Genomic DNA, 14,088 nt, shown 5'->3' on the forward strand with positions numbered 1-14,088 from the left:
GGACTTTGACGCAGCAATTTTTCTACCAAAATTTCTCCCTGCCCATGAAATGTGCAGGCTTACAAGGCTTACATTCTCTGTCGTTTAATAAGCGTTTTACCACAAACACAATGTATACAAATTTGGAAAGTTCCTTATGGTGTGATTTTTTCCCCTAAACCAGGAGAAGGACAAACGTAAACTCGATGAAAAATTGGTCGACCTTCAGGCAGAGGTAAAACAGACCTTTCTTTCCTTTACAGCAGACTAAAAAACGGACAACAAAATTGTAACTCTAAAGTGAGCAGAATGGCGTGTGTGTGTGTCAATAAAGATTCATCCTTAGACAAAGCCTTTGCACGGCATCATTATCTGGGAGATGGTAAAGACTGCCAAGTTTGATGAGCAAGAGGGGGTAGTTACCATTCAGAAGTTCCTTTCTGTCTTTGAAAGACTTCCCAGAGATTTCTTTGAAAAAAAAGTTCTTGAAAGAGTTCACAGTGCCACCTGAGAATTGTTGAATTTAATTTCAGGCCAACAAGAAACAAGCACTGGAGACCAAATTGCAAGCTGTGGAGGAACAGGTACGTTTGATATTGTTGTCCACAATTTGTGACGCCGCTTTGCCAGCATTCCACTTCGTTATGCTTCAGAATTCAGACGTGCGTCACAGATATTTGGAATTTTGGTTTTACATGTTTTAGAATTTCTTTCCACTGGTACATAATATTCCTTGGATCATTAGATGTGATCAAAATCAAACCTCCTCTTTTTTGAGGAAAAAAACGTTGGCCAATTAAAACATTAAAGGGAAAAAAAAAAGAACTCATCACTTAGAAGATATTTGTGATGAGGAGGTATATCATCCATGGAGCTTCTCATTCATTGTAGTGTCTGTAATGACAGCTAGTTGGGCACATAAGAAATAGCCAGGGTTCAACAGTAGTTTGTTCTATAATATCTGGAATTGGTTTGGTTTTTCTACTTTTTCCCTTTACATTTTTATGAGTTGAATCCAATGAAACATAAGAACGTTCTTAAAGCATCATTATATAAAAATCCATGCCTCCTCCTTTGAAATTTTCTAGAGTGTACAACTAAAAATTTCCCTCCCCCAACCCAAATAAATGTCAATCTGAATATGTCTCAATGAAGAGGTAATTTATTAATCTTAGCGGTCCTCAAACCTCAGCTCCAACAGGTGAAGGCTTGAGGACTGCTGGGGTTAATGAATCACCTGATAGTGGTGAGCCTGAGTGTTTGAAAATGAGGGCACAACAAGTGGCACTGAGTGTTGAGTAAATTTTCATTGATTGATTCAACAGCTGAGCATTTCTTTAGCCGACGCAGACTCCATGCAAGAGGAACACCGCCGATTACAGATTGTCCTCCAGGAATACAAGGTACATGTACTTTCATTCTGACATTTCTGAAGAGCATTAACAGTCAAGACGGTTGGTTTTAATCAACGATCCTGAGGTCATCATCATGTAAAATGACGAAAGATAATAAAGTTTGTTGCCGCTGCCAGGATGCAGATTACAGTTACCTTAAATTCTTTCATGTTCAGTCTGTTGACAAGCACAGCTGAACATATTGTTCAGTGTTTTCTTATGCTTATTTGTTCATTTTAGACCAATGTATGGTCCAACATACCTTCCAAATGCTTTAAGTTTAATTAAATGAAGTACTGCATTAGCGACAAAGTTAATAATTTGTACGTGCATGTACCATGAATCGCTCCTTTTTTCCCTTGAAATTCAGCACCGAAGCGAAGAGACTGAGACGCATCTGGAGGTCAAGAATGCAGAATTGGCAGAGGTACAAAATAATGTCTGCCCTTAATACCTTTGATGTTTTAATTGACTTTCTTTCTGACTGTTTACACTGCCGATTTGTTTGTACTTTGCCATTGTGCATAACTATCTATTAGTTTAAATGTGGCTTATCTTGTCCTACTATTTTATATGGGAAAAGCTTCACTATTCAATCTGGCTTTCATGAGATTACATATATATATTACATTTATTGCCCACAAGTTAAAATTAGAATGTTTACCTTAAGAAATCCCCTTGGTGCATTTATTGTTGTGCAATTTTGGGAGGTCAAACTGACAGGTCTGAGCTAATGAAATATCGGACAGCAAATCCATACTCAAAAAGCTGTGTAGAGAAGAGAAATGTTTTGAAATGCAGACCCATAGAAACCACTGCAATTATCCCCCTCGAGGTCTTCCCATTTGCTAAACGGCAGTTTGAAGCACCAGGTTGGACACTGAATGAGGTGGTGCAGTTGTCAACAACGATTCCTTGTCTTTTGTTGGTTTTTCAGAAAGCTAAGAGGTGTGAAGAAATGCAAGCCAATCTGGAGGAGCTGTACAGTCTAAATCGGGTGAGCTGTCGAATGACCAATCGTAAATATGCACAGTCACTTGTCAAATATCAGATAGGGGGCTTCAATCAGACGCGGTACATTAAGCAATAAGATTTGGTATGTATTAGCAAACTGTTTATAGACATCCACTGAAGAATGCTTGACTTCTGGAGAACACTCTTATTGTGGAGGGAGTCATCATCATCTTGGGAAAGAGGGCCCTGGGGTGTAACTGGCTGCCGTTGGCAACGTGATATTGCTGTTTATGAAAGGAGGCCACAGTGGGGATGCCTAATAGGAGCTTATAAGGGGCGTATGCCTGCAAGCCCTGCCCACCCACACTTAAACCACTCTCCTCACACCTACTGTACATGTAGATAACTCTAATATTTCACCAGCTTGAAGATCGATGGTGAAGGGTAATTGTGAACTTGTGTGAAGCAGAAGACTTCTCCAGGTCTGTCAGGCATTCAGAAGGAATGCTGCAGCTAGTAGTCAAATTGGCATCAGGATTATGAGGAGGATTCCCTTCCTCTCAGGAGTTCGGAGATTATAGGCGCTCGTAAAGTCCAGACTTTCGTTTGGATGCAGTTGCTACACTCTGTCATGTCTTGGCAGCTGTCGTGTGACAGGTGTTTCGGGAGTATTGCATGCAGCCTAACCATGTGGTGGACGTGCTTTTCTTCACACAGTCATTTGGTACCCTTGATGCTGGTAGAGATACAGTGGTAGGCTTGTACCACTGGAACGGAGGGGTTCTTCTCAAAACAGAGCCAAATCAGTAGATTATATAGATTTCTTTACAAAATAATTAAAAGAAAAAGAAAAGGCTGAAGTGCATTCCAGTGTCATGTTGCATGTTTCATACATGCTCCTCAAGTCATTCATTTTGTAAGTCTGTTGGTTACATCCGACTCACACTGATAGCATTACACCAAAAAAAAAAAGAAAAAAAAATGCACTGCACTGTGGTCATATTCATCTAAGGCAATGATTCAGCTTATCTATTGAAATTTCCTGAGACACTGCATGCAAGGATGTATAGCTAAATTTATTGGCCTTTGCTCACTCAAAGTACATGAGTGAATTTGAAGAAACTGACTCTGAAAAGTGAGTTGTTATTCAGCTGGAGCGGGTTGTTGTTTTAGTGATGGCATATGGATCCAAGGAAGGGGCTTCCTTCCGGGGAGTCCTCAGAATGTTGACTTCAACTTCGTTGCGACAACAAACAAGTGTTGACCTTTTCCAGCTGACTCCCTGTTGATGTTGTTAGTCATTTTCCACCCTTTTGGAAAATGGAGTTGGAGGTTAGCCTAAAGTAAAAGTCCTTGAAATTGACCTGGCTGTTAAAACTGGGGCACATGTATGGTCTCTGTCAGTTTTGGTTTACATCTTTTTTATGTATGCTACATTTAATATTGCACTGTACCAGTACGAGTTTTCTATCAAGCATGGATCTAGGGCCCTTTTCCAATACTCGACTTGGGCTCCGTCTCAGGCTTCGTTCCCAAAATTAATCCCCGATTGTGGGCCTGAAGCATTTAAATTAAATTGGATTACTGTAATTTCTGGCTCTCTTGCATCTTATTTGATGTTTTGTGGCACTATTAGACTAATTACTGCGCTTACAGCTTCAAAGTCAGCTAGTTAAAAACAGGTGACGCCTGAGACGGAGCCGGAGTTGAGTATTGGAAAACGACCCAGTTCTTCCCGTGGATGCTAACTGTCATTTATTTGGAGTATTTATTGTTTTGAGCTGCTTGTTGTGTAAAGGCACTACCTCCTTGCAACAAAATCTGACACCATACTGAATAATCGCTTTTCACGATGTAAATTTCAGTATTTTGTCATGATCAATATTGCCGCTCAAATTGAAATTCTGATTTAAAGGGGATGGACCGTGCTGGGAAGATTTCTTATAAAACATGTATGAACACATAAAACAAACATACATGTAACAAGAAAACACATCTGCACAATTTCAAAATGCACGGAAATATGTTAAAAATTATAGTTTTCACAACCCTATTTCACGCTTTTCTTGGAGCAAAAGCTAAACAACAGCCATCGGGTACCGAAAGTTGTCTGAAGAAATTCCCAAGAATTGTGACATCATAGGATGAGGTCCTTTATCCGGTGACTGTTTACTGTTACGCAACGACGTGTCGACATGTACAATGCAGTAGCGTTAGCATTAGCTTGCCATCATGTCAGACTCAAGCGACGATAATTCCATGCTTTTTCCGATCATGACAGTGATCAGTTGTCATGTTCGTCTTATTTATTTGACGAAGAAAGAGACATTGAAGGAGCTGATGAGGCATAAGAAATAATTGCCTTATCAGTTCGAACCAGAATACACTCAGGAAGAGATTTTACAACTCGAGGCTGTTGGCCACGGGTATGGCGGTGGCCTAGAGGATCGACTACAAAACACTGACTTGGTAATGATTCTTTCATGCACCATTATAAACATTTGTCTCTCTGAAAAGACGTCACAAAACCGACAACACATTAACACAGTTTATCGGCATTCTTTCGAAATTCACAATTCACGATAGAAATTATTGCATGTGTACGACGCGATGTGAAACAAAATGAATGCGACGTGTCAAGTTAGTTGTCCAATAACTCTGCCCCATGTTAAGAGAAGGGCATAGGAAACAAGACCAAGTGTTGTTGACTTGACACATACGAGTTATATACCTGACTACGTGCCAGAGCTGAGAGCAATTATTATTCTTGCACGGACTGATCTTGCCGGAACTATGCATTCTGGTCTGGAAAGTTAAGTCTGTCCTTTGTCCTAAGATTTGTCTGCTGCCCGGGGGGGGGAGACTGAAAGAAGCACACAGGAAACGCCAATGTTTGCTGATTTAATGACATAAATGAGGGGCTAATCCAACTTATTGTATATAAGACCGTTGAAAAGTATCATGTAACGTCAATTTAACCCTACATGGCCCATCCCCTTTTAGTGATGTAAAGATAATATGATACATATAGAGGAGGCTAGTGGTAAACTTTATGATATACCCATTCATAGGCCACAGAGTGGAAAAAAAATCTTGAACAGAGGCTTACAATGCAGTGACTTCCATCAGAGAAGTTGGGGCTCTCCATGGAGCCCCCAGTGAGCAAGCTAAGGATTTCCACCCCTGTTCTGGTATTTTTCATTTTCCATTCATTGAGCATGTTTGTGAAGCGTGTCAGGTCGTAGTTATTCCCTAGATCCTAATATCACCCCGGCACTTCATTTACGACAGTCCTGCACTGATGTCTTGCGGGAGTTGAGCCACAGCACTAAATTTGAATCAGTGAAATCACAGGCTGCGCAAGTATCCAGGATGCAAGGAGTACATTGCTTTGGTAGCAATGAAACATTTACTTGAGCCAGCCATACAGAAAAGTGGTCCAGCTACATGTATATGTATTAACGGTCAGCTTTTAAAATTATACTTAAATTTTGCAGGAATTGGAATTAACGTTCATGAAACGGTGTTTTTTTTCCTCCATTTTTCAAAGAAATGCAATATCAGTGAAGAACTGATAATAATTGATAATGAATTTGGTAAAGATGTGCAGTATTAGGTAATTTGCGATAATTGCTGTTCAGGAATCATAGTACACTTGCCAAGTGACTGTTTTGTCATCGTGATACAGAACAAGAATATTCGTTAAAGTTAAGAGCACATGTACATGTATGTAGCACACATCCGCCACCTTTCATTTCCATCTGTTTTCTTCAACCAATGCCAAATTGCATGGTAACCAGGCAACCTCCCTAAAGAAGAAGAAATAGAAAAAAAGAGTGCCTTCGATCACCCAGCCCAAGTCCCCCATTCATGTGGAAATTGAAAAATGTTGTTTGCAGGAAAAGCAGGTGTGTCCACAGAAAAGCTCGCCAGTAAAAAATCCATCCTGTCCTCTTATCGAGGGAGCCAAAAACAGGAAGTTGTACATGGCAGGCTCTGGTAGATTGTTCAGCATGGTGCACCTGGCTTTGAGTCAGCGGAGAACTGGTCGAGTTGGCTAGGTTCAGTCTTGGCTGCCTGGCCTGGTAAATTTATGTTCTATGGTTTCAAAACCACTAACTTCCTGATTTATGGAACTGAAGTTTTGGACAATCCTACATAAAGTCTTTTTCTCTGAGGCAGTTTTTTCCCATCCAAATAGGTGAGGTTAGGTTCTCCGCTTAGGTTTGAAGAAATTTGGTCCATATTGCAGCAAAGTGAGGTAAAAAAAATGCTATATGATTTAAATCATTGAAGTTGTGGGGAAGAATCATCAGTAGTGTGTGAGGAAAGATGCAGATTGAGAAAAAAAATACAAGAAAATCATCTTGCTGTTACATGGGGAGTGGGGTTGGCAAAGTAGTTCTTTCTTCGCCTTCCACCTCTTCGGTCCTGGTTTTGATTCCCGGCCCGGTCCACATGTGGATTGGGTTTTCGGTCCCTACTTGACTCTGTACGTTTTACCCAGACTGTTCCTCTGGGGTTTTCCTCCCACCTCTGAAACTGTCCTACTTCTTACTGTCTCCCCTTTACTGATGTTGGTGACTGTGGGTCATTTGGCGGCTGCCTGAGGCACCCTTGTATGCCATCAGCTCAACCATGTTTAAATGTATTCATTGTTCCACGCTTAATGTCTTCATTGTACAGTGCATTTGAACATATTTATATGAAATTTGCACTTAATAAATGAATAAATAATTATTATTACTTGTCTCTTTAATATTTTGGTATTGTACAATATGAAACCTAGCAAATTACAATGTATTTAGAGGAGAATATCATATGCTGACATTATCATGGTATCATCTAATGCCAAGTAGGATTTAGAACTTCAATTTCCAGAATGAGTTCTGCAACTTTACCAACTGTGGGGGATATCTGGCTTTTTTGTTGGCATTATTCCCCAGTGTCTCAGTTCATTTGTTCTGGGAATGCTGTCACAGATTTGCCAACATCAGCTGTGCTCCCTTTTAGATCTTGTCTTGAGATGTTAACAGTCTGTCTCAAAGGAAGTTGATGAGTTTGTGAAACTGTTTACATGCACTGTTTGACATAAACGAGTTCTAGTAAGCAGGAGGTCGTGGGTTCGAGTCCCACCCGAGTAAGCTTGTGAGGTTTTTTTCGCAAGCTCTCGGACAAGCACTGAGCATACAGTGCTTATTAATATACGTTGGGTAAGGGCAAAACCTGTTGTATATAATTAACATCTCCCCAACGCAAAATTGCATCTTAAAAATAAACGAGTTTGTTTACTAGGAATGTTTTCTGATAATTGCTTCTTGTGATAAATTAGGAACTTAGTCATTTGCAGAGGAAACTGAATTAATCTGTTTATTTTTCAGCTGAAAACAACAAATCATTTTTTTTTGGGGGGGGGAGAATACATGTGCAATCCATTGTACCAATCTGGACATTATGACATGCTGGAGGAAACAGACTTAGGAAAGCGTTGATATGTTTATTCAGCTGGTTACATCAACGCAAACCTCACACTGGCCAAAGAGACTGGCTTGATTTAATAAAGTTGCTGATATATAAGAGTGGTTTGAACCAAATATTTCTTCAGCCCAGCGGAGGCACTGCTTGTGCTGTTTATGTTTCATTTTATGGAAAAGTTTTTACAGAATATGTCATTGATCATTTCTCAATGTTCAATGCAAGAACACTTTGTGAGCAAAGTGCTTGTACATTGTAAAAAGTTAGGCTTTTGGGCTGGGGCGAACTCATCCCATCAGATTTCAGTCCATTTACAGGCAGGCAACCTTTAATGTCTTTTTGCAAAAGAACACGAGGAAAGCAGGGTGTGCTTTTCTCTCTTATTTATTTCCTCAAAGCCTCTCTGTTTCCAAGTCCATGAATTTCTTTCCGTTTACACTGTCTCTCTTTGTCCTTGTCTGGTCACCTACTGTATGACTTAACAAGTCTGTTTATTCCATCTGCGTATTGCCAATCACATGCCCTCTCCCAGTGCTAAAAATTACCTTTCTCTCCCCCTTCTTCATATCAATATCCAGGGACTTCTTCTCTTTTAATTGAATTTTATCTCCAGACACGGCGGGGGTTGATCTAAAGTGCTCGTCAATGAACACGAACGTTCTGCTCCCACGGGTCCTACCTCGAGAAAAACTGTTATAAGAATATTTTGACTCAAGTCCTCTCTGTTGAAATGCAAAAATTTCCTTAAGGTGTGATGTGCATGAGCGAGACTGCTGACAATTGTACTGTAAACATTGGAAAATTAAAGCTGTGAAATGTTTCAGCTCAATTATTGTGACAGTGGTGCTTAGGCAAGTTCCAGTTTTCAAAGACATTCATCTTTTCTGATGTTACTGACCTCTTCACATCATTTACAGATCATACACAAATCTTGCATGATGCAACACAGGCCCGTGAGATGTGTTTAGGGCAGATTGGTGTAGACTCGATGACAAGTTGTCATAGGTAGTTGTGTTTTGTCCGTGAACTTCAGTCGAAATGCATCAACTGGCCAAGTTTCAATCATCCGCAAGTTTGGAACAACCTTACACAAAGGTTGAAATAAATTTATAATGTGTAGATCGCTGCAAGTTATGTACTTGTAGATCAAAGCAATCTTGTTCATAGACAACTCTAAACCAAACCAATTGCAGACTTGACAACAAGTCTAAGCTCAGTGGTTTGGGTTCCTGTTTCCTGAAGTTGCCTGCATTGTTTCATTTGGAATTGGCATGAGCAAAGATCTCAGAACAAACTGTAAAATCTTGAAATCAAGACCTCTGAGTCTAGACTACTGCATCTGTGTTGTTCATGCACTTGGCCGATGAGATGCTGTGGATCAAGTTTGCAGTCTAGTCGTCTACCCACAAGTGGTCTGCTTGTGGTCTACAAGTGCACTCCATTATAGATGAGCTTCAATGGAGCAGCATTTAAAATTGCTGTTAGACCTCTTGAAAAGAAGTTAGGTGTATATTTGGTCCAAATGCGGTAACAGTATAAAGTCACATGCTCTGTCAATTGGGATTATCATTTTTAACTTACATCTTTTCTTCAATGGTTTAAAAGACTTTCTATTGATCAATAATCTTGTTGTGTAGCACAAGAAAACTCTGGTTTAGCTTCAGTGAATTATTATCAAGTTGTGAAGGTTTTCCTGAATGGGACTTTTATTTCATTTTATGAGACAAGTTCAAAACCTCTAATTTAAATCTGTAATCTTTAATTTATAGGTAAAGGCATTTCTTGAAACTTTGAGGTCCCAAACTATAACTGCAGTACAAGGTTTGTCCTATTGATGGCCAGTTTTGCCGGCCACCATCATGTTCATGTAGCTCTTGTTCACACACGAGCAAACAACTCAAGTATTCGTGTCACAGCATCTACAATCATCTTTGGCAGCATGCCCTAGGGCATGAAACATCTGTCTCTATGCACATGCTTGAGTGCCGGAATCACCATACGACAGTCCACGACTCAGCCTGCCAGTAATTAATAAAAGCATCAGGGACTTCCCCATATCTGCCTTGGAAGCACTGGATGCTTAAAACTGTACTGTGTGTGCATGCATGTCATGTCCTATCACTGTACAGGCACTTTCAGACATCTGCTAGCTCTTTTCAATGTACGTACAGATTAAAAACAGTTGACTGGAATAATTTGCCTTACGGTTCATTTTTTCCAGAGGTTGTTGAAAAATGTGACCCATCATCCCCAAACCAGGCTGAAGTCGGTATTTGTGATGTTGGACAATTCCTCTCCTTCGGCTTTTTTCTACACTCTAAAGTGATCCATGTTAAATGGAAATTCTGTCTGCCGTAAGCTTCTTACAGGTTGTGATAGCTGTAAAACTCCCATGAAAATCTGAAAAGCGGAAGTTTCACTATTTCAGGGTTATGAAATTTTCTAGTCTAGCGGTACATCAGCCTGGTTTTGGGATGGTGGGTCACCAATACTTTCAGCAACCTGTTTGGGTGAATAACAAGGCATTTACAGGTTTTTTATTTTTTTTCAAATTTTGGGGCAGTTTCTTTTCATCAAGAAATATCCTGTCTCATTGTTCTTAGTTTGGAGTTTTTAAAAGTAGTTTGAAATCCCTCTCCAAGTGCCCATTTTTGCTGTACTTTACCTTTTCATCATCAGTGTGGCTCCAAAAGGATAATGTTAGTGTCGGTTTTTTTGAAAGGTTGTTGGCTTCCTATCCGAGTTTCAGTAGTGAATTTGTTCATTCTAATGCCATGTTTTAATTCAGTGTTAAGAAACCTTCTGAAGGTCAAGAGAAAAGGCAGTCAAGTTGAAGAAGTAATTTGCCTGGAATGAGAATTTGCACAGTGATACAATAGGGTCTGCCATGTCTCCACAACATCTTTGTAATCAGGTGGTTATCATGCTCGTCCCGTAAAACGTGTTGAAGGGTGAATCTGACTACACATAATTACAAAAGTGCGTGCCAGTGAGTTGATGAAGAGGGAATTGTTGTGTTGTGGCTGAACATCCCTGTATGGCGAGTGGTACAGTCCGTCCTTTGGTTGAGGATGGCATGCCGTACGACAAGAGCTCTCACTTATACTGGATTGTCATCATGAGGAGCCTGTATAGCAGTGCTGATGACATCCCGGAAAGCCTCACTGATGACCAGGGGACACCAGTCATCAGTCGTATAGCCACTTGCAGTTGGCGCACAGTACTCCTGGGCAAGAATCTCTGGGAGCAACTCGGCCAGCAAATTGAATTAGAGCCTCTGGCTGAACTAGTCAACGGCAACTCCGTTTCTGGATTATCAGTCACGCGTCTTTTGCTCCACAGTGCAAGCTACAATTTTTCTGCGCTCTTGGGATAGATCGTTATGAGCTGATTGAGTTTTTTTTTGGGGGGGGTGTTAAAGTTTCTGCATGGTGAAATTTCAGTGTATTTTTGGAATCACCAAAAGGAATAAACAGCATGGAACTTACATGTTCTTCTTCTTTGCTCTGAAAACAAAGAACTTCTGGCAAGGAACAATTCCCAGTAGGTGTACATACTCATACCGATGTGGAGGAATTTGGTGATTTGGAGGCGAAGTGTGTTATATTCATCAGCTCTGATGGCTTCTTCAGATGTTGCAGGATTCTTCTGAGCCTTGCTTCAAGGTCTTGTGGAATTTTCTTTCATCATCAGGTGTTTTTATGGCCCCCCCCCTTAGATGTTGCTCATGGGTCAGGTAGTCAACCTCCTCCTTACCTGCCTTTTTTATGGGTGTACAAGTCATACTCTCTACAGTCTCACTGAGCTTCAGTAAAAACAAGTTTATAAAGGATTTGTGTGCCAGCCTTGACAACTTTGTGTGGACCTGAGATCAAAGCAGGTCCACACAAATGTAAGTGCAGGTTGTATGAACCTTGTGTGGACCTGGTTTAGTCCACACTAGGTTTTATCCTCTCTGACAAACAAATTCGAAGGCCTTTTGTGGTCAGTGTTATTTGTAGCAAAAGAAGAGGAACGGTCAAGCAGACCATCAGCAAGATTCCAGTTTGAAATAGTGTTCATAGTTCAAGAAGAGTTAGTGTTAGTTTTTTGCTGAGCATTCTTAAGTAACTGTGTAAAAAGAAAGGAAAGCCCACACTTGGTTTGCATTGCTAGCACATGTGTGTTTTCACCAAGTTTGCTAAAGTACATGAAGAGATGGAAGAAATGTCCACTAGGTTTGCATCGCTGACCTGTTCGTGTCTGTGTTTGTGCTCATTCTTGTAAATATTCAGAGATTGAATCGTATGAGTATATGGTAACTTACGCCAAAATGAGAGGTTATTTTCATTAATCACATGCTGCCACTCCTTTATGGAGAAATGTTTGTATTGCATACGCCATGTACTTCTTCTGTGATGCAAAAATTCCCGTCAAAGCTGCTCATTTGCAAGCCTGTGCTTAGTACTGTTAATTTCATTGCTAAAATGAACACGTTGCTTGTCAGGATCAGCTACGGGAGTTTGTAAGGACCTCCCAGAGATAATACATATCGTGTTTATGACCTATTCATTTTGTTGAAATTACAAATTTTACTTTAAAAATTACAACGAAGGATGTGGCTTTTAATTGGCATTCCTCCGACGTTGTGTGCAGCCTGGAAAAGATGATTTGACTCACTGTGACTTCAGTGTTGACTTTGTCACATGTCTAAATATAATATACATGTATTTCCTGGAAGAGATGCTAAGACCTAGTAAAGTGGAGAGGTAAGAAAATGAGTGATAATTGCCTTGTTCAATAAGCTTTTTGCTAGTTACATTTGAATAAAATCTGGTACCCCGAGTTCTTTAAATTCAGGTGAACACAGAAACACACTGTTGCTATGCAGACAAAGCCTTTGCTTACATGTACATTAGAGATGCATCACACCAGTACATTGTTTTCAATGGATAAGAAGGGCACAAAGGAACCAGTCCATTCCAAGGATGGTGGTTGCCATGCAAAAACTTGCCCCGAATCACAAGGTGTGTAGCAACAGTGTATTTAGTCTGGGGAATTTAAATTGTTATGTGTTATGTGCAATAAGATATTAACTCAGTGTACCAGAGTTTAGTTAAATTTACTCACAAAAGGCTTATTGCAGGATATACCACCCCTCCTTTGAATTTTTTGAGGGGGGGGTGTGTGGATGTGTGTAGTGTGGGTTCCATATAACCAAAGCAATTATTTCAGACACATTTGAAATTGAAGTCATACTGGTACATGGCTGGTCAATCTCCATAAATTTCTTGTTTAGTAACTGTTCCACTGTCCAAATGCCAAGTGTACCTTTTTTTTTTTACATTTTACAGTGTCTATGCTGTTCCCTGACAACCAGGAGCACTGTTGCCCAGGTTATACTTTAGGGAACATACCATATTGCCTAGAGATTTTCTATAGGACTCACAAACCCCCAAAGTATCTACATGCTGTACACTGAGCGGTTCCAAAGGAGAATGTTGCTTATGTTGTTATCAGTTCATCAACAAATCCATCTTGTCTATCTTTTATCAGCTCTTGCATTAAGCCAATAACATATTTTTCAGAACCTGGTATTGAATGTGAAAATAGGAGTCTATTCACATGGCAGTATGCCACGTGTTGATTAATGACAACATTTTTGCATCACCAGGAAGGGACTGCCCGGACAGTGTATTTTGCATTGGATGCGCAAGTAATTTCTTTTTTGAGGATTCATAGTTTTCCTAATGGACAATATTTCACCACTGCTCATGTCGTTTGCTTGGACTGGTTTCTTAATTATAGCAGTCAATTATAGCAGTGGAATGATATGAACACAAATCAAAGCTTGGAAGGCCTGGGCCACGTTTCCTGGAGTAGCAGAAGGTATTACTCAGCGAATGTTTGAGCTAAGCAAAAGCCTTCTCTGAAGCAGGCACAAAAATATATATATTGCTTGACAGTTGGCCGAAAACTTGTTTGTGCTTTAGTGTTTCTAGTTCTAAGCAAACATTTGTCCTTAGAACATGATGAAATTTGGCTCCTGTTGGATTCTGTGCTGGAGTAGAAATTATGGCACTGAGTGGCCTGCCAGAGTCGGTGTGTATGCAGCACGCGGTGCCCACGTGCACACACAGCGTGATGTACTTTTGTACATGAGCAACCAATTTTCACCTGAATGGGCACAAAATTTGCAGCATCTGTACATTTGCAGCTAGGGAGAGGCTGCCCATGTCATTGGTTGAGGTGTTGAACTGCCTGTCAAAGCTTTCTGTTTATTGAGCGGGTACATGTGGTTTTCTCA

General features: G+C 40.3%; 1 protein-coding gene across 22 annotated transcripts in view; it reads left to right on the plus strand.

Moving 5' to 3' along the window:
• The window catches only part of LOC110991183 (uncharacterized), a 93,685-nt gene that overhangs the window by 15,538 nt on the left and 64,059 nt on the right, over positions 1 to 14,088 (plus strand). For all 22 annotated transcript variants that reach the window (XR_015424888.1, XM_022256417.2, XM_087134970.1 and 19 more), the window contains 5 exons: positions 164 to 214; positions 513 to 563; positions 1,305 to 1,382; positions 1,744 to 1,800; positions 2,311 to 2,370. Coding sequence is in view for 21 of the 22 variants with exons in the window: in XM_022256417.2 (XP_022112109.2) it covers positions 164 to 214; positions 513 to 563; positions 1,305 to 1,382; positions 1,744 to 1,800; positions 2,311 to 2,370 (297 nt within the window). In the remaining variant the exon portion in view is untranslated. The remainder of the gene's footprint in view (positions 1 to 163; positions 215 to 512; positions 564 to 1,304; positions 1,383 to 1,743; positions 1,801 to 2,310; positions 2,371 to 14,088) is intronic.

Source organism: Acanthaster planci, linkage group LG03, assembly GCF_054643075.1.
Source record: "Acanthaster planci isolate LZ-2023a linkage group LG03, COTS_SCS, whole genome shotgun sequence".
Lineage (NCBI taxonomy): Eukaryota > Metazoa > Echinodermata > Asteroidea > Valvatida > Acanthasteridae > Acanthaster > Acanthaster planci.